This window comes from Protopterus annectens, chromosome 5.part1 (assembly GCF_019279795.1).
Source record: "Protopterus annectens isolate FY-2018-M chromosome 5.part1, PAN1.0, whole genome shotgun sequence".
Classification (NCBI taxonomy): domain Eukaryota; kingdom Metazoa; phylum Chordata; order Ceratodontiformes; family Protopteridae; genus Protopterus; species Protopterus annectens.
Genome location: NC_056736.1, coordinates 568,513,463 through 568,532,684, shown reverse-complemented (window position 1 = coordinate 568,532,684; position 19,222 = coordinate 568,513,463). Strand labels below are relative to the sequence as shown.

The 19,222-nt window shown below is 38.7% G+C and overlaps 1 protein-coding gene across 1 annotated transcript in view; it reads left to right on the top strand.

Moving 5' to 3' along the window:
* IFT88 (intraflagellar transport 88) overlaps positions 1–19,222 on the top strand; it is a 1,839,004-nt gene that overhangs the window by 1,581,720 nt on the left and 238,062 nt on the right. Inside the window, exons 22-23 of the mRNA XM_044073191.1 lie at positions 7,542–7,607; positions 7,762–7,868. Coding sequence (XP_043929126.1) covers positions 7,542–7,607; positions 7,762–7,868 — 173 coding nt within the window. The remainder of the gene's footprint in view (positions 1–7,541; positions 7,608–7,761; positions 7,869–19,222) is intronic.

Here is a 19,222-nt window from a genome sequence, read left to right as displayed (position 1 = left end):
CTCCCACCAGAGGTGACAACATATTGGACCTGGTCATCACCAACATGGGCAACCGGTGTTCCACACCAGAGGTCAACCCCTCGCTGGTTAGATATGACCATCAACAAATCACTTTGGATATCCACATTCCCCACCCCCACCCCCGGACAAGGAAACCGCAGTGAAAAACTTTTCAAAAGCAAACTTCACATTACTTAAGACCAAGGTGGAAAGTTTCAAAGCCCCATGCTAAAGGATAATGCTGTCCAAGCTGCAAAATCCTTTAATAATGCATTCTACGGGCACCTACAAGAACGCATGGATTGTGCTATCCCAAGCAAAACCAAGACTCACTCCTCCAAGAAAAGGAAACCAGTCTGGTAGACCCCTGCCATGAACAAGCTATACAACAGAAGGAGGAAACTAGTACAGAAAAGAGTAAAATCCCAAGAAGGGAAGACATCTCTGATCAGTATCAGCAAGAAACTACGATCCCTCATAAAATCATCTAATGCGAGCTTCGAAAGAAAAATTGCCAAGGACTCCAAAGATAACCACAAGGCATTCTTTAGTTATGTCAAGAATCTAAGTGGCAATGCTCAGATCTGCTTGGAGTTGGTGCAGAACGGCACAAAATACACTGAACCGACCAATATCGCCAACATCCTGGCAGACAGGTTCAGTGCAAACTTCACTCCCTCTCACCCTCAAAAGAGCCCATAACCATACCAGACGAATGTAGAGCCCATGAAATCACAGACAATCAGGTTAAAACAGCCCTCTCCAAAGCCAAAAACACAACATCAGTAGGACTGGACGGTGTCCTAGGCTGCATCCTACACTAGCTCAAAGACGAACTAACCCCTCACCTAAACACACTGTTCAAACTCAGCCTCTCCACAGGCTATGTACCCATAGCGTGGTGCACAGCAACAGTTATTCCGCACCACAAAGGTGGAGCCACAACAGACCCTGGGAACTATCACCCTATAAGCCTGACTAGTTTGGTCTGCAAAGCTATGAAGTGCATCATCATGGAACTCATAAACAGAGACATTGGGAGCCTTCAAACACTGGACCCTACCCAGTTTGGCTTTGTTAGGGGCGGATCATGCCTCCTGAACCTGGTGGACTTCTTTGAGACAGTTACCAAGGCTAGAGACGAGGGAAAGGTGGTACACACAGCCTACCTAGACCTCGCAAAGGCCTTCAACACCATTCCCCATTCTGGTATTATAGACAAGCTCACCAGCCTGAAAATAAACCCCTATGTCACAAGATGGGTTGCCAACTGGCTCACGGACAGAACCCACATGGTGAGAGTTGCGGGAGCTAGGTCTGACTCTAAACCGATTACAAGTGGCGTTCCCCAGGGCTCAGTCCTAGGACCCCTCCTGTTTGGCATATACTTCTCAGAGGTACAGGGAAGCACAGGAGAACTATGGCTGACAAGTTCGCAGACGACTGCAAACTAGGGGCTATAATTGACTCTCCGGCTGACACAGACATCCTCCGAAAGGGTCTCACTGAGAAGGATACCTGGTGTCAAAATCATGGCCTCAAGCTAAATGCCAAAAAGTGCATAATCATCCCCTTTGGAAAAAACAAAGTACCCACAAACTACCACATAGGTGGTCATCCCCTAAATACGGAAGACGTAATAAGGGATCTGGGGACCCAAGTAGATAGTAATCTCTCCTTTGATAATCACATTGCCAAAGTGGTTAGAAAATCCTTCTATGTTGCCCATCTAATCACAAAAGGGTTCGCATCCAGATCAAAAGAGGTCATTGTGCCCCTCTGCTCATCACTTATCAGATCCATCATAGAGTATAACGCCCCATTTGGGATGTACCTTACAAGACACCTGCAACAGCTGGAAAAACCACAGAAGTACCTCACCAAGAGGATCACTGGCCTCAAACAGATGCCCTATGCAGCTCGACTGAAGAAACTCCAGTTGCATACCGCCTACTCAGAGGTGATCTCTGCCTGACATACAAGGCCATGTCCAACCCAGAATTGATGGACATGCTCCACCTAAAGAAAACAATATCCCCTCGAGCCACACACTCTAGGGATCTAAACCTCACCACAACAATAAGTAGGACATGCTGGACTTCCCATGCTTTGGAACAAGATTCCAATCTACATTAGGCAGAGCTGCTTGTTAACACTCTTCAAGAGAAACCTTGACGAGTGGATGGGAAACAGAGAGTTTACCTCGGGTATCACTTCAGTGGCTCTGCTGGACAGAGGCACAGGGAACTAATCTAAGGGGGTGGCGAAAGCCAACACTTTCTGGCTAGGCTTATAAATGCCTTCGGACAGATAGCCTAGTACCTACCTATGAACCTATGAACTTTAATCTGTCTTTTTTTTTTTAAGTTCTTTTATTAAAGGCAGGAAGTATTTTCTCTTGGACATTACAGCAGAAGAATAATCTTTGTCAGCTCTTATTATTGTATCCTCTAGCTTGATAGGAGATTCTGTCCAGGCTGTTTTTAAGATTAGTTCTTTGTCCTGTGAAGAAAAATAAATCTTACAATAGTAGATCTCAGAGATTACTTATTTTTAGAACAGGAAACAGTCAAAGATGTGTGCTCTCTCTCTCAATGCCAAATGACATAGATTCAGGTAAGTCAAGAATTTTAGGGAGCCAGGATGTTAAAAAGTTTTTCATACTTCCCCCTTCAGCTTTATCAGGTAAATCAAAGATGCAGATGTTGTTTCTCCGGGACCTATTTTCCAGATCATCTATTTGGTTCAAAAGTAGAGTTTTTTGTTTCAGTAAGAATTCTATGCTGTTTTCATCCTCAGACAATCTTCCTTCCATTTTCTTTAAGGCATCCTCTATCCCTGATATCTGTATTCTCTGCTGATTTAAAGACTCTTGTATTTGTTCTATTTGTTTTGATAATTTTTCTTTAAAAGTATCTAATTTGTTGTCCATTTTTTCCATCTTCAGTGAAAGTTCTTGTATTTTGGCAAGAATAGACTGAAGTTCCATTCTGAGAAATGAGTCCTGAGAGCTTGTTTTTGTGTGACTCATTCTAGATTATAGGTGAATAGATTTTCAAGATGATAAAATTGGCAGGAAAATATTGGTATACGAAAATAATTTTTTGATATTATCCTTCTGGACAACTCAAAGTAGTAGAATTTGATTAAAAAAAATGAATAGGATAACTTAGAAGTATAATTTCCTGTCAGAAATAAAATAGCAGAGCAGTAAAAATCTGCTGCTAACCTGAAAGCATCCTGCCCCCGCCACCCTCCATTCGTACCTTTTCTTGATTTGCATATTTTTCTGCTTTATATAGACTTTCATAACATTTTTTAAATATTTCTAGTAACTGTACAGGATCTCTTATTATTTTCCTTGTTATAGGTACCCTAAGCTTAGCAGCAATCATTTCTACTTTCTTTTGCCTGAGTCATTGTGTTAAAAGTGTTTGTGCTCTGGAGTTATCAAAAAACAGTTGGTTAACAGCAATCTTTCTAAAATAATACATATTATCAATGTAATCCCTTATTTTCTGTTTAGCATTCTGCAATTGCTCCTCCTCTTGTTTTGTGAGATTCCCCCTTTTCTGTAATACTTTAACCTTTGTCAGTCCCTCTAAATAATTCTTATTTCTTAACCATATCTCTGTTTCTTTCATTTCACCCTGTTTTAAAATCCACTTTAATTTTATCCCCCTCTCTAGCTATATTTTCAGAAGAAATTTCTATCATTTCTAATAACTCCAGAATAACTTCCACTACCTATTTCTTAAATTCTTCTCTTTTCAACAGATAGTTGGGAAAGCACCAGTGTCTCATTTTTATTTCAATACCCTGCATTTTTATTTTAGTTATTATTAGCGTGTGATCTGAAATAGTTATGCTTATCAAAACTTTCAATTAAATGCACATGTTCCTGTGAAATGTATGTTATGTCTATTCTAGACCAGTTTTTGTATCTTGGGGAATAATATGTAAAATCACGCTGAACTACTATTGAATTCACATCTTCCATGGCAAATAGTTTCATACATTTCTTCCAAAAAAAAAATCTGCCCTCCTTTGTTGTATTTTTTTTCTGGGCCTCCAGGTACATATTTACTGCTGCAAATCAAATTCCAGTCCCCACCTATAAGTAATATTTCCTGCTGAAAGCTATTATTTCTCCCAGAATTTTCTTAAATTGTACAAGTTTTAGATGGAATATAAATACATGCAATTATAATCCTCTTCCTTTGCCAGTAGCCCCATAGTACTACAAATGTACCATTATTATCTTTTTTAGACTCTTCTATAATTATAGGAGCTCCTCTTGCAGTTAAGTACTATTTTCCTTTGTCCCAAGTATTCAGCTGAATAACTGTCCTGAAAACCTTTCTTTATCAAGCTCACACATTCAGCTCTTTCCAAGTGTGTCTGCTGTAGCATAGCTATTTGTAATATAGTTCACTACTCTTTCTTTTTTATATACGTCTGTGAGACCATTCACATTTAAAGATAATATAGAACGCGTCATTATGCATTATGTTAAAAAGTTATTATTCCCACCTTTTATGTGTAACAACTTTTTTAAGTGTCTTGTTCCAGCTTTTGCATTACATGCATACACTAATGTTTGGCAGGTCTATCTTTTATAAAGTTGTTTCTTGTTATACTCATTTGAGCCTATGTCACGTTACAATTTTTTTTTTTGTTTTATTGAAAGTCCTCTAACAACAAAACAACAAACATGCCCCCAGTACACCCCGAAAACCTATTAACTTAATACTAACACCCAAAGTATGTACATCTTCAAATATTGATGTTTTACAATTGTCCAAGACTAATAAAACTCAAAAACGAAAAATAAACCAAAGATGAAACACTGGCAACTGTTTCAGGCAAATAAAACGGTAGGCTCCAGATAAAATAAGTATATTTAATGGATAAAATATACATTTAATATACTTATTTCATCTGGAGCCAACCGTTTTATTTGCCTGAATCAGTTGCCAATTGTCCAAGACTGACAGTCATACTGACAGACTTGGGTTAACCTAAAAGGAAGGTTCTGTATGCTAAGACGCACAGTACAGCCTGTGTTTCTTCTAGGTGCTATTTGATAGTGGCTTATTTTTATTACTCTCCCAAATTGGGAAAACACTTGAATGATTTCAGAAAACACCTCCTAGCCATTGAAAGAAAGAAGTATACTGTTTTTATTGCTGTTTATCAGATTGACTCCATGGAGACATGCGAACCATATACAGAGCTGCATCTACAAGCACTCATTTATTTGCTCAACAATGTTCTTTTTATTTGCTTTATCTTAAAACACATTACTAGATCAAGCCAAGGGCCCTAATCCAGTCACTCCCCTATGCAAGAGTGAAAAAAGCACATCAGTGTTGCTTGTATCCTGCTCTTTTGACCAAACTTTTCTTTCTTTTTTGTTGCAGTGCCTACCTTTCTTAAAACTGAACAAGGAGAAAGAAAGAAGAAAAGAAAAAAAAAAACAGGGCACCTGTTTACTTTAGTATCCCATTACACTCAAAAATAACTGAGAAAACTTTATAATATGCAGGTTATATCAGGCATTATAAAAACACTACTATTAATAACAAGATTTTGTTTTAGTTGCAGTTAACTCTTCCCCCTCCTAAATGTTCTTCCAAACATTAATGCCATGAATGAAGTAGAGCATATGTTTTAGAGTTCCTTACAAGTTTAACAAAGACAAAAAAGTTCAATATTTCTAGGTTTTCTAGTTCTGTCATGTTTCACAAATATAATTAATGTTTTGTAATCCCACATTTATTTGTCATTTTCCGAGTTGCTGGTTTTATTCCTGTTGATTTCCATCTCTTAAATCCAGTCTTTGCTTTATTTCTAATATATTCCTGGTTCATCTTGTCAGCTCCTTTGCTTTTTTCTGTCTTTCACGGCCACAGTCCCTCTGTGATCTTTATTAGCAGAAGAACAGGAAACAGAATTTCCTCCTCTTTTATAATTCACTTTTTGTCGGACAAAATTTGTATTTCATCCTTAGCATGCTCTGCATCAAAAAATGATTTTGTCCCTTCAGGAATGATAATTCTGAAAATATCTGGACACAGCAGCTTGACTCTCATGCCTGCTTCACAACATTCCCTGATTATTGAAATACATTTACTCCTCTTCTACCTGGTGTACAGTAAGTAATCATTTTCCAAAAACAATTTACTGTCTCACACTTTTAGTACTTTGTCCTTCTGCCATAGTTTTGTCAGAATCAACTCCTTCTTGCTGGTAGGATTGCATCATTACTATTAAAGGTCTAGGTAGCTTTCTCATGGCAAGGTTTGGAGCATACACACGATATGCCCTTTCAGTTAACTTCTGCAGAGTACCAGTCTAGTTGCTTATTTGTGCTTTCATAAAATTAATACAGTCTGTTACTTCCAGCTTCTCTAATATAGCAGAAAAGCTCAGGTTATCCCTACGTGCTCTGTCCTCTAGTTCTATTATTTTTTTGAAAACCTCTTCTTGAGCAGTCTCATATTCAGCCAGCCTTTTCTTCATTTTGACCTCTAATTTTTGCAGATCACCTCATCTGAATATCTTTTTATAGCTTCCTCCATTTTTTCAGCCTTTTGTTATTTGAGTTGATATACTCCTACACTGTTTCATTTATTTTAACTGGCTCTGAGGATATTTGACTTATTTTTTCATGTAAGTTACTGGAAGTCATGACTTGGAACAAAGCTGGAGCTTGCACTGCTTTTTGCTGAAGAGTTGCAGAATTCTTACCAGCCAGTGTATTTTTCCTCACCTTTTGTGATTGATTTTCTTTCTGGTCTCTGAATTTCTTTTTTGATGGCATCCAGGCAGTGCACTTACTAGCCAGTCACTAAAATTTACCCCAAAGTATGAGTTTAGTGGCTTTCTCTTGTCTTAGTTTCTGTTTTCACAATGGAAGAGCTGTTACTTAATGTGCAGCTATCTTGGAAGTCCCATAGCAATGTACATTGTTGGTCCTCTTGTGAAATCAGGTAATGGCAATTATTAATTCTGTGCAACAAAATTTCCTAAGGCAGTACCCCTGGGAAGATAAACTGCAAAGTCCTTAGTGAAAGAACTAGCAGTGCCTTTCTGTAGGGTAGCAGTTCCCCAAAATAATTCATATGGACTAAAACATCTTATTTTTGCCCATAATGATGCTTGAACTTTGTTAGTGCTTTAAACCAAAACTGCTGAGTTTATCTGACTTTCTTTGGAACATGCAGTGTGTAAAATAAGAGGCCATGATGCCATCTTAGGTTGGAAGGTTGCAGTTTACTTGCACTTCAGTACTGTATCCAGAAAGGTTTTCTGTTTCTTTGATAACAGACAGTTTGTAGTAAAAGTTCACCTATTAGTGAGGGCTAGATTAGAAGTATGAATAATTGTACTGTAGCACAGTGAAGAAGTAAGTGTGTACAGTAGAAGGAAACTTAAGAGTAATACAGTAAGAGAACTCGATACATAGCATGTCTTAGTAATCTGAAAGTAATAATTTTATTTTGCTAATTTCAAAATTTCCAAAATGTTATTAACAGGAAACTACCAGAAGGCATTGGACACATACAAGAACATTCACAAAAAGTTCCCAGAAAATGTTGAATGTAAGTAATTAATATTTTGTTAATCTGTTTTTTTTTTCTTTTATTTATTTAGTATATGTTAGTATATGGAGCCTTATTTTTTGTTATAAAACATGCCTAGATGTGCATCACAATTGAACTTTAAAAGATGTTATAATTTTTATATTCTGTCTAGGTTTACGATTCTTGGTTCGCTTGTGCACTGATCTTGGATTAAAAGAAGTTCAAGAATATGCCACAAAGTTGAAGAAAGTAGAAAAAATGAGAGAGATGCGAGAACAGGTTTGTGTGATTATCTATATTTCTCTGAAGTTGCATTCTTTGTAATTTTTTTCTCTGCTTTGAATATGTTATTGCAGATTCTGTGGATTTTCATTATTTTTTTTGTTCCTCTCCTTCCAGTCAAGTTCTCTCTATAGAATGGTGTTCCTTTTGTTAACCACAGGTTAGTGTCTGTTCTGTGCCAGCTTTTCTCTTACTGCAAGCACTTATAATTTCACAGTGGCTAAACTTGCTGCCTTGCAGTAAAGATTTCTTCTCAAGCACTGTGTTTATAACTATCCCAACAAAGACCAGCCAGGGGAAATTCATCATCATCATCATCATCATCATCATTATTATTATTATTCTTTTTCTATCTCATCAACACTAGAATACTTAATCACACTTGTACAAGAAGTACTTTGGTCTGATGAGTCCATCTAAATGTTTAATTTAATTACACAATTGCTTGCAGCCTTATCTGTTCATTGATCTGTTCCAAGCAGTTTTGAATCAGTCTGATATTTTATGGTGTACTGCTGTCAGGTAGTATTTTTCAGGTTAGTACCACCTTCCATTTGAAACCGTAATTTCTCAAATCTGTTTTTGAACCATTACCTTTCCTGCTTTCCAGAGGTTTAGGAGGTGCTAGGATATAAAACTTCCTGTCCATTGTGTTTTATATATCACTTGGTGAAGATTTAGATCCCTGGTTTCAGTATTGGTGGAGGTACTGGACTTGAAATAGGAGGATTTGATGTTGTCATTTTCATTCATTCCTCAACTGTTGTGTTTGGATCTGATCCTCGGATATGACTCTGCTTCTTCTTCCAGCTTGTGGAACACTGAAACTCTCAAGCTTCTCCCTTTACCCATAATTCTCTAGTCACCTAATATACCTCAGATATTGCCACCATAGTGTTTGGATGTAGTCGCTGTAAACTCTCGAGTGAGTTATAGTATTTTTTCTTGAGATAAATTTTGCTTATTATAATTCTATATTTTCTATATATCTTTTTGCTTTTTCATCCCTTTAATAACTTTTAGGAAGTTATTTCTAAATTCCTCTCTATTCTTATTAGTTTACTCTTTTGAGTATTCCCTTGAGAAGTTGGTGTTCCTGGAGGCCTTTGGCACTGACCCATCTACCTCCTGGGTGACTCTGCCTGCTGATGAGCTCTTTGATTTGGTCTCACGACAGGCATGGAAGGAGCCTGACAAAATTGAGTCTATCCCTAAGAGAACAGATAGGATCCTGGCACTACCTAAGGATAGAACATATTGGAGTAAGGGAGTACCCATTGATGTCATAGTCATAGCAGCGGCCACTAAGAATGCACTGGCAGAACAAAGTACTCCCCCCAATAGGGAATCTGGGGCACTGGACAGATTTGGTAAGCATATTTATGCTTCAGCAACCTTCACTGTTAGGTCACGGAATTACTTGGCACAGTTTACGAGACTTCAGAGGGATTTGATTAAAGAACTTTCCAAATCCTTCTCTGTCACCACATCCTCCAAGGTAGAGCGAGCACTATTTCCTCGCATTTGGCTACTCTTCAGTCCATTTCAAACTTGTCCATGAGACTCATCTCCCAAGTGGCTGAAAGTACCTTATGGGCGGCGGGTTGAGGCATTTATATCAGCAGACATGCCTGAATGCACTTGCGTGACTTTTCAGAACCCTTCAAATCTTCCTTTGTCACTGCCCTTTTTGACAGAAGTTCTTTATTTGGCCCCAAAGTTAGACACACACTCTAGGTGAGAGCAGGAAGGAAAAACTGCTGTGGATGTATGTTTTTCGACCTTTTCTAGGAACCCATGAGGCAGATGGAAAATATGCTTCAAAAAATCCCAGGGTTCCTTCAAGATCCATGTGGAGACAGTTCCCCAGAGGCAGAGGGAGGAACACTAATGGAAAACACTGTTCCCATAACAGAGGTTGTCCGCATAACCAGGGATCTAGGGACACTTTCTCTGATAGATCCTATCGACCCTCCTGAAATGAGACCCAACAATCCATCTCTGGAGGCAGTTGGGGGTTGTCTATCTCTGCACCAGAGAGTCTGGTTAGAAATTAAAAAAGTGTTATGGGTGCAGAGGATAATATCCAGAGGTTATATATTACCTTTTCCCCATCCTCCATTACAACTATCAAACAAAATCCCTGATGTTCCATCCAATCAAAGGGAAGCAGCACTAGAAATAAACAAGCTAGAAAACAAGAGTCATCCAAGAGGTTCCCTCTGACCTGAAACAGTCCAGAACATATTCAAGATTCTTTTTAGTACCAAAGAAAACAGGGGACTGGAGACAAACCTTGGATCTCAGAAAACTAAACTGATCAGTTCAGTATACGAAGTTCCGGATGGCCACAATTTATTCCATTCTGCCTTTTCTGCACAAGGATTGCTGGATGTACTCGATAGATCTTCAGGATGTGTATTATCATATAAAAATTCAGCAGACTGTCTTGGAGATATCTATGCTTCTGGCTGGGAGACAGTCATTACCAATTCAGAGCACTGCCCTTTGGCTCACCACAGCCCCTGGGCTGTTAACCAAGTGTATGGTGGTAGTTGCAGCTCACCTGAGACCATAGGGATTTCAGATGTTTCCATATTTGGAGGCCTGGCTTTGAACCACTCAGACCAGGCATCGTCTAATTCAAGCTCAGGACTGCTTACTCCATTTATGCTTTCATCTGGGGATCTCTGTCAGTTGCAACAAATCTCAACTCAAATCAACCCAGATATTGGAATTCATTGGTGCTGTTTTTAATGCAGTCACTCAAATAGCTTCTCTCCATCTGTCCTTGGTTCAAACAATTAGTTCCAGGTCAAAAAGATCATTGTAAGTTCTTCTCTTTCAGCTCATGTGGTCCTGCAAGCATTAGGATCCATGTCAGCAGCAATCCCTCTAGTACTGCTGGCCGGGTACCATATGAGGATTCTTCAGTGGGCACTCACAACTTGGTGGTCCTTTCTCCAATGACCATTACCCATGCAGATTTTAAAGGTTTTTGCTGATTAGGTCAAATCTAATAACATTTCAATTAAAGTTTGATCTTCCCAATCATTAAACATCTTCCTTTGCAAAAGGAATACTGAAGAATACCATTTTTATCAAAATACACTTTTACTTGCTTAAAAACTTAATTTGTATAGGTACATGGTGTGACACTATAACTGAATGTGTTTTTATGACTCAGATATTGTTAACAGTAGTCTTTCATGATGTAATATCTATATTGTCTTGCCTAGGCACCATGTTTTGCTGGAAAAAAAAAAAAAAAATATATATATATATATATATATATATATATATATATCCTAATTGTTAGTTGTTGAGCCCCATCTATCTTTCATCATGGCATAATGAAGTATTCCATAAATATTTTCATTTGCATTCTTTCATTAATTACAGATTTCTCTGCTTTATACACATTTTCATAAATTTTCCAAAATATCTGCAGTACATCTACAGGATCTGTTGTTATTTTGCTTGTTATGGACTCCCAAATTTTGGCAACAACCCTTTCTACTTTCTTTTGCTGAAGTCATTGTGTTTGTGTGGAGTTATTTTCAAAAAAATAGTTTATTTTCAGCAATCTTTGTAAACGTATGCATACTATCCAGATACCCCCTTATTTTCTGTTTAGTGCTCTGCATTTGTGTCTTGTTCTGTGAGATTCCCCTTATTTTGCAATACTTTACCTTTGTCATCCCTTCTAAGTAATTCCTATTACTTCCTAGCCATATCTCTTTCTTTTTTTTTACCCTATTTTTATATTCAGTTTTCATTTTATCCAACTCACTAGGAATAACTTCTGAGGATATTTCTGTCTTCCTTAACAACTCTCAAATAATGTAAAATATGCATTCTTTTTTATCACTGCATGATTTGGATGCACATGTTCCTGTGAAGTACAACTTTTATCTAGTCTATCACAGTTATTGTACATTAGAGTATAATCTGTAAATACTGCCCAAGTTCCTACTGAATTGAAATCTTCCATACCAAATATTTAATACGTTTCCTCATAAATCTACCCTCTTTTGTTATATTTCCCATTTTGGGTCCTGCTGACATCCTCATTATTGCAAATCAAAGTCCGATCCCCACCTAAAAGTAGCATTCCCTGCTTGTTGAAAGCTAATTATTTTTACCAACATTTTCTTAAGCTCAATAATAGCAGTTTTTGATGGAATATTAATACATGCCCTTTTAATCCTCCTCTTTTGCCAAAAACAGCACACCACCATAAATCTGTCATTATTGTCTTTCTTTCCTGTTCTGTCACTATTGGAGCCCCTCCACCAATTTACATAATTACTTCCCTTTTTTTGTCCCTGATATTATCCTGAATATCCACTTTCTTTGTCAAATTCACATGCTTATTTCTTTCCAAATGTGTCTCCTGCAGAATTTTTGTTTGCACTCTGCATATCTTGATATAATTCAGTGCTATTTCCTTTTTGCCTATACCTGTAAGGGCATTTATATCCCAAGATAACATAGCCATTATGATAAAAAGCTGTTCTCACCTACAACATGTCAGCTTTTGAATGTGCATTTCCAGCTTTCTTATAACATGCACACAGTATTGTTTGGGACACTGATGTTTTATACAGTTATTTTTCCTCATCTCTTTGAAACTGTGTCACATTTTTCAAGACGTTTTGCTTTAATGAAATCTCACAAACAAAAAAAGTAAATACATTTTCAAAGCATCCACATCCCCATTTAGCTTAGAACAAACACAGAAAGGTGTGTACATCTTCAAAAATGTAAGTTTAAACCTCCAAACAGGAGTATTTGTCCAAAATCAACAGCTACACCCACAGGCATTACTTAACCTAAAGTTTAGGTTAACTATGCTAAAGCACATGCTACAGCCTGTGTTCCCATTTACACTAATTGCTGTCTGTTCTTATCATATCTGTATCCCCCTTACAGATGTGAAAAACTGATTTCAGAAAACATTAACTTTTTGTCCTAAGAAAAAGTGTGCTGACTATCTTTAAATAAAACAAAATTGTACAGTGTCCTATTAAATGCATTAGAGTATTAAGACTACTAGATAGGCTGCTGTTTCTTATTCACTTCCCATAATTACAGACTTTATTTTCCACAGAACTGCTTGCCATTGTATCTTTATATTTTGCATATCACTCAGCAAAGAATGCTCAGAACTCTCAAGGTTAATTGGTTGCACCTGCAGACAGGTAGTCTCCATGTAAAAGTAGTCAGCAATTAATCTTTGTAAATTTCACTCAGAACAAACTGTACAGCTGCCTTAGCTGCAGACTTCTTGACTCTCACTGAACATTTTCTAATAAAAAAACAAGTTAATATCTTTGCACATGTAAGAAGCTTGGCATTTTTCATGGCTTTCATCATTTTGTCTTATTTTTATTTTCAAGACTACACTCTAAACTGCTTTACTGAGTATAACATATAGTTTATATCAGGAAATGTTTTAAACAAATACTGAGAAGAAAAATTGTTTTATTTACAGAGACTTTTTCACCTTTGTGTCCTAAACATTAATGACATAAAGTTGAACCTATACTTTACAGTCCACCCACAAGTTTAACAAAGTCAACAAAAGTCCAGTTTTCTCATCTACTTTTTCTTGCAAATGCATATTTCACAAATGTAATTGATGCTTTATAGTCTCCCATAATTAATTAAGTAATTAATTTGTTGACATTTGTTGACCAAGAAAGTCTGACTGGGACAGAAGCCCATTTCCAGCAGAGGCCCAGGGAGAAAAGCTGCACAAACACATTATGATTATACAGTACTTTACGTGAATTTACAGAAATTATAGTACAGTACAATATAACAAAATGAGAAACAGACTAAAAAATTCTGGGAAGTTACAATATCAAAGAGCAAAACAGAGTAATTTACAAGATTATATATACACACACTTTTTTTGTAAACATTTAAATAGGTTGAAAGTTCAGAAAGGAAAATATCACTAGGGAGTAGTGTTAGGATGAAAGAATTAATAAAGGGAAAGAAAAATCGCTAATGGGGTAGTTTCAAAGGGGTGGGGAATTAGAATAATAGTTAAGGTTAGTGAGAATTATAGTAAGAACAGAGTTGTTTAAAGTAACTTGTAGATCAAAAAGAGTTTCCTACTGGTTTGATGGGTAAAGGTTGGTATAAGCTAGAGGAAGGCTCAAGGAGGGTAGGATGTGTATCTATTTGGATGGATGCAAGAGCAGATTTTAGTATTTAGTACGTAGTTCTTAGGGTGAGTTTCAATTTGTTGAAGCAGCTAATGGTGTTTATGCTGCTTGGAAGTGAGTTCCATAGTTTAGTGACCGTGTATGATTAAAGGAAGTCTCCAGATCTTTTGTCAGGTACATAAACAGTTATGGGTTTATTTTCAGAGTGAAGGGTTCTGGGGGGGTCTATAGGACATTAAAATGTTCTTCAGGGCAGTTGTTTGGATTGTAGACAATATTATGCACTATGGACAGTTGAATGAGGCTAAGTTGATATGGAAATTCCAGGCAGTTTAATTATTTTAAGGCTTGGCGGTGATGTGAATGGTATGAGCTACCTGTGGCAGATTTAGCAGTTTTATGGTAGCAGGACTGGAGCTTATTTTATAGAGATGAGTGCAGGGTAGTGAAAATGGTAGCACTGTATGATATGGAGGGGAGCAAGAAAGTGTTGGCAAGAGCCTCTTTGTTGGTGCTGCCCATGAAATGCTTGTCTGTATAGGGCTTCTAATTTGCAGTGGGGTTTTTAATGGCATTACCAATATGGTGTTCAAATGTAAGTTTATTCTCAATGGTAATACCTAATCTAATAATCAAAACCTCATAGAAGTTTATAGACCACTACACCCTCCAGGAAAAAAACTCCTGTCCTTCTCACTAGCATGCCTATGGAACACCCTTCCCCCCTTCATTCGTACTATTGCTAACCTGACATCCTTTAAAAAATCACTACACTCTCATTTAACATCCTCCTGGGAATGCTCCTGTGCACAATCCTCCTAACCTACTCTCTTCTCCCAAGACTTTTCCTCTTTCCTTTCCTCAAATCCCAACTAGCAACTTCATGCTTGCTTCTAGCATACAACTCCTTGTTTGTTCCCTGCAACTTTTAGCAAAAAAAAAAAAAAATTTTGTTTTTGTTTTTGACTAACTTATAATTGTAATTCTACAATGTTTTTTCTTTAATCCTCATGTAAACTATGTGTGTAACATAACCTTTGTATAATCTGTATGTAGAATAGAATCTTTGTATGATTTGTATGTGGAGCTTTTCTCCCCAGGACTCCATTGAAAACGGGTTCTTTAGGCCCAATGGACTATCCTGGTTAAACAACTGCAAATAAATAAATAAAATAAAATACCTAATAGTTTAGCATGGGATATGATTTCAGTTTCTTTATTGCTTTGGGAGAAAATTTGAAAGTGAGAGTCAGGTAAGAGGGGGTTTGCTGCGAAGAGTAGAAGCTTTGTTTTTTGGGGTTTATTTTGTCATTATGGAGTAGTTGTGATTCAGTTAACCAGGCTATGATTGCAGTAAAGCATTGTTGCTGGTCTTCTTCCTGTTCATCTCCCTCTCCAAACACCAGACCTGTGGTTCATGTCCAGCGTACTCTGGATTATTTTTCCAAGATGGCAGCACATTGAGTAACAGCTTGACTCTAGCTCTCCCAGTGTGAAAACAGAAACTCAACAGAGAAAGCCAATAGGTGTTTGTGTTTATGGGTAAATTTCAGTAACTGGCTTGTAAGTGTACTGTCTGGATACTAGGAAAAAAGAAATACAGAGCACCTAGACATAAATCAGCTACAAAAAGTGAGGAAGAAACACCGACTGGGGACAGTTCTGCAGCTGTTCAGCAAAAAGCAATGCAACCTCCAGACATGACTTTCAGTAACATATAGGAAAATATAAGAGAACTGCACACAGACCTGGTTAAAAGAAATGAAACACTGATGGAGAATATCAACACAAACAACAAAAGGCTGGAAAAATGGAAGAAGCTGTAAGCAGATACTCAGATGAGTTGATAAGGCTGCAAAAATCAGAGGTTGAAATGAAGAAAAGGCTGGCTGAATATAAGACTGCTCTGGAAGAGATATTTCAAAAAATAATAGAATTAGAGGACAGAGCATGTAAGAAAAAACTGACATTTTTGGGTATACCAGAGATGCTGGAAGGAACAGACTGCATTAACTTCACAAAAGCACAAATAAGCAGCTGGACTGGTATTCCACAACAGGAGTTGTTAGTTGAAAGGGCACATGGTGTGTATGCTCCAAACCTGACTATGAGAAGGCAACCTAGACCTTTAATAGTAAATATTCAATCCTACCAGCAGAAGGAGTTGATTCTACAAAGTTGTGGCTGAAGGACAACATACTAAAAGTGGGAGACAGCAGAGTGTTTGTGGAGAATGATTACTCATTGTATACCATGCAGAAGAACAGTAAATTCATACCACTATTCAGGAAATGTTGAGATGCCAAATGTGAGATTCAAACTGCTGTACCCAGCTGTCTTCAATGTATTTTTCATTGTAAGGAGGAAATACAAAAGTTTGTCCAACAAAACGTGAGCTGTGAAACAAAAGAAGATTCTGCTTCTTGTTCTTCTGATAATGTAGACCACAGAAAGACTGTAAAGGTGAAACATTTTCCACTGTTTCAGTGGAAAACATTGGGGAGTAGGAAGGGAGCAAGACAGTTGACTAAAAGAATTGAGAGTAAATTGGAAATAAAGCAGAGACAGGATTTGGGAGATGGAGATAAACAGTAATAAATTCCAGTCTCACATAGACCTACCACGACAGCAAACCAAACACATCATCACACAAAAACATACTTGGAGGCTCTAAATAAAGATCTGCCGAAGCAGCAGAGACCTCCAAAGTAGACACCCAAGCAGCCGCTACCCCAAAACAAAACACGTGCAACACATATCTCACAAAGCCAGTGTGCCAAACAGTCACAGCCCTTAAGACTAAACAACACACCTGATACACTTGTAATAGGTGACTCTATCGTCAGGCACACTGACGTCCCGCTCACCAGGCTGAACAAGGAGAGGGTCATGGTGAGCAGCCTGTTGGGTGCTAGGATCCGCCACATAACACAAGCACTCAGGTCACTCCAAGGCAAGTACAAATATGACTTAGTCATTGTCCGTGCTGGTGTGAATGACCTGAGATGTACCTCCCTGGACTACATGAAAAGAGACATAAAGGAGCTCTCTGAGCATGTAGCCCAGGCCGGTATGACCCTGACCTTGAGTAGCATCTTACCCTCACCAAGAATGATGCCACAATATGAAGACAAGATGATCAATTTCAACAATTGGCTTAAGTACTGGTGTCATTCAAAGGGGATCCAATGCCTGTCAGCTTGGGATGATATGCTCGACAAGCCACGATGCTTCGCTAGGGATGGCTTGCACCTGTCACCCCAGGGCTTTTGGATATTGGCAAAAGCTCTTGCTACCCCCGTAGTGCCTTTTATAGGCAAGGCTCAAAAGACAAACCCACCTCCATAGGTATCACAAGAGATAAGAAACTAAGAGTAATGCTACTCAACGCCAGAAGTCTAAACCTCAAGATGCATGCACTCGAAACTCTCCTTAGCATGGAGAACATCGATATCTGTGCAGTAACAGAAACCTGGTTCAGGGCTCCCGAGAGCACCCCAGCACTACCAGGTTATACCTCATACCATGCTTTTCGGCCCCAAAACTTGGACCGAACCACAAAAGGAGGGGGAGTATCGATATTCATCAAAGATACCCACACCTCCAGGTTGGTGGCAAAGCACGAAGCATCAGAGACTATCCATGTGCAACTAACAGTGGGTAAAACCGTCTTCCAGTTTATAGCCTGCTACAGACCACCCTCCCAAACCCAGGAACCCCACTCGGCCTTCCTGAGAACACTGGAAAATATGAAGGTCTCTCCAAACACCATTATATTGGGCGACTTCAACTACCCAAACATAGACTGGGAGCATTACTCTAGCTCCAACACCCTAGCCCAAAGGTTCCTAGAATTTATAAACTCAAATGCTATGGAACAACTTGTTACCACTCCCACAAGAGGAGAAAACATACTGGACCTGATCATCACCAACATGGGGACTCTATGCTCCAGACCAGAAGTGTATCCCTCACTGGTAAGATCAGACCATAAACTAATCTCGCTGGATATTCACATCCCGACCCCATCCCCTGCCCAGAAAACCACAGTGAAAAACTTCTCTAAAGCAAATTTCACACTCCTCAAAACTGAGGTGGAATCCTTCAAAGCCCCCGGGCCTGTGGAAAATACGGCCCAGACCACAGAATCCTTTATAAACGCATTCTATGAACACCTTCAGGAATGCATGGATCATGCGATCCCAAATAAAACCAAGACCCAATCCTCCAAAGGCAGACGTCCTGTCTGGTGGACCCCAGCCATAAACAAACTATACAATAGAAGGAGGAAGCTACTAAATGATAGAGCAAAATCTCAAAAAGGGAAGGCATCACTGATCAGTATTAGCAAAAAACTACGGGCACACATAAAATTGTCTAAGGCCAGCTTCGAGAGAAAAATTGCACAGGTCACTAAGGATAATCACAAGGCTTTCTTTAGATATGTTAGGAACCTGGGTGGTAATTCCCAGATATGCTCAGAATTAGTCCAAAATGACAAAAAATACACCGAACCCACAGACATTGCCAACATCCTAGCTGACAGGTTCAGCGCAAACTCCCCTCCCCACCAAAAGGGCATATATCTATCCCAGCAGAGTGCTGCCCCCCCTGACATCTCAGATGCTCAGGTAAGAGCCGCCCTCTCCAAAGCAAAAAAACACAGCATCAATGGGACCAGATGGTGTCCCGGCTGCCCCTACATGAACTCCAAGAAGAGCTAAACCCAAACATAAAACTACTGTTCAATCTCAGCCTTACTACAGGATATGTGCCCAAAGAGTGGCGTACAGCAACAGTGGTCCCTCTCCATAAAGGTGGTACCTCAACGGATCCTGGAAACTATCACCCCATAAGCCTGACTAGCTTGGTCTGCAAAGCTATGGAAAGGATCATCATGGACCTCATAAATAAAGATATTGGGGATCTACAAACACTGGATCCTACCCAGTTTGGCTTTGTTAAGGGCAGATCCTGCCTCTTAAACCTGGTTGATTTCTTTGAAACAGTCACTAAGGCCATTGACGAGGGGAAGGTGGACAACACAGCCTACCTGGACCTCGCAAAAGCCTTCGATACAATACCCCACTCGGGCATTATAGATAAGCTCACCAGCTTAAATATAAACCCCTATGTCACTAGATGGATTGCAAACTGGCTCAAGGACAGAAC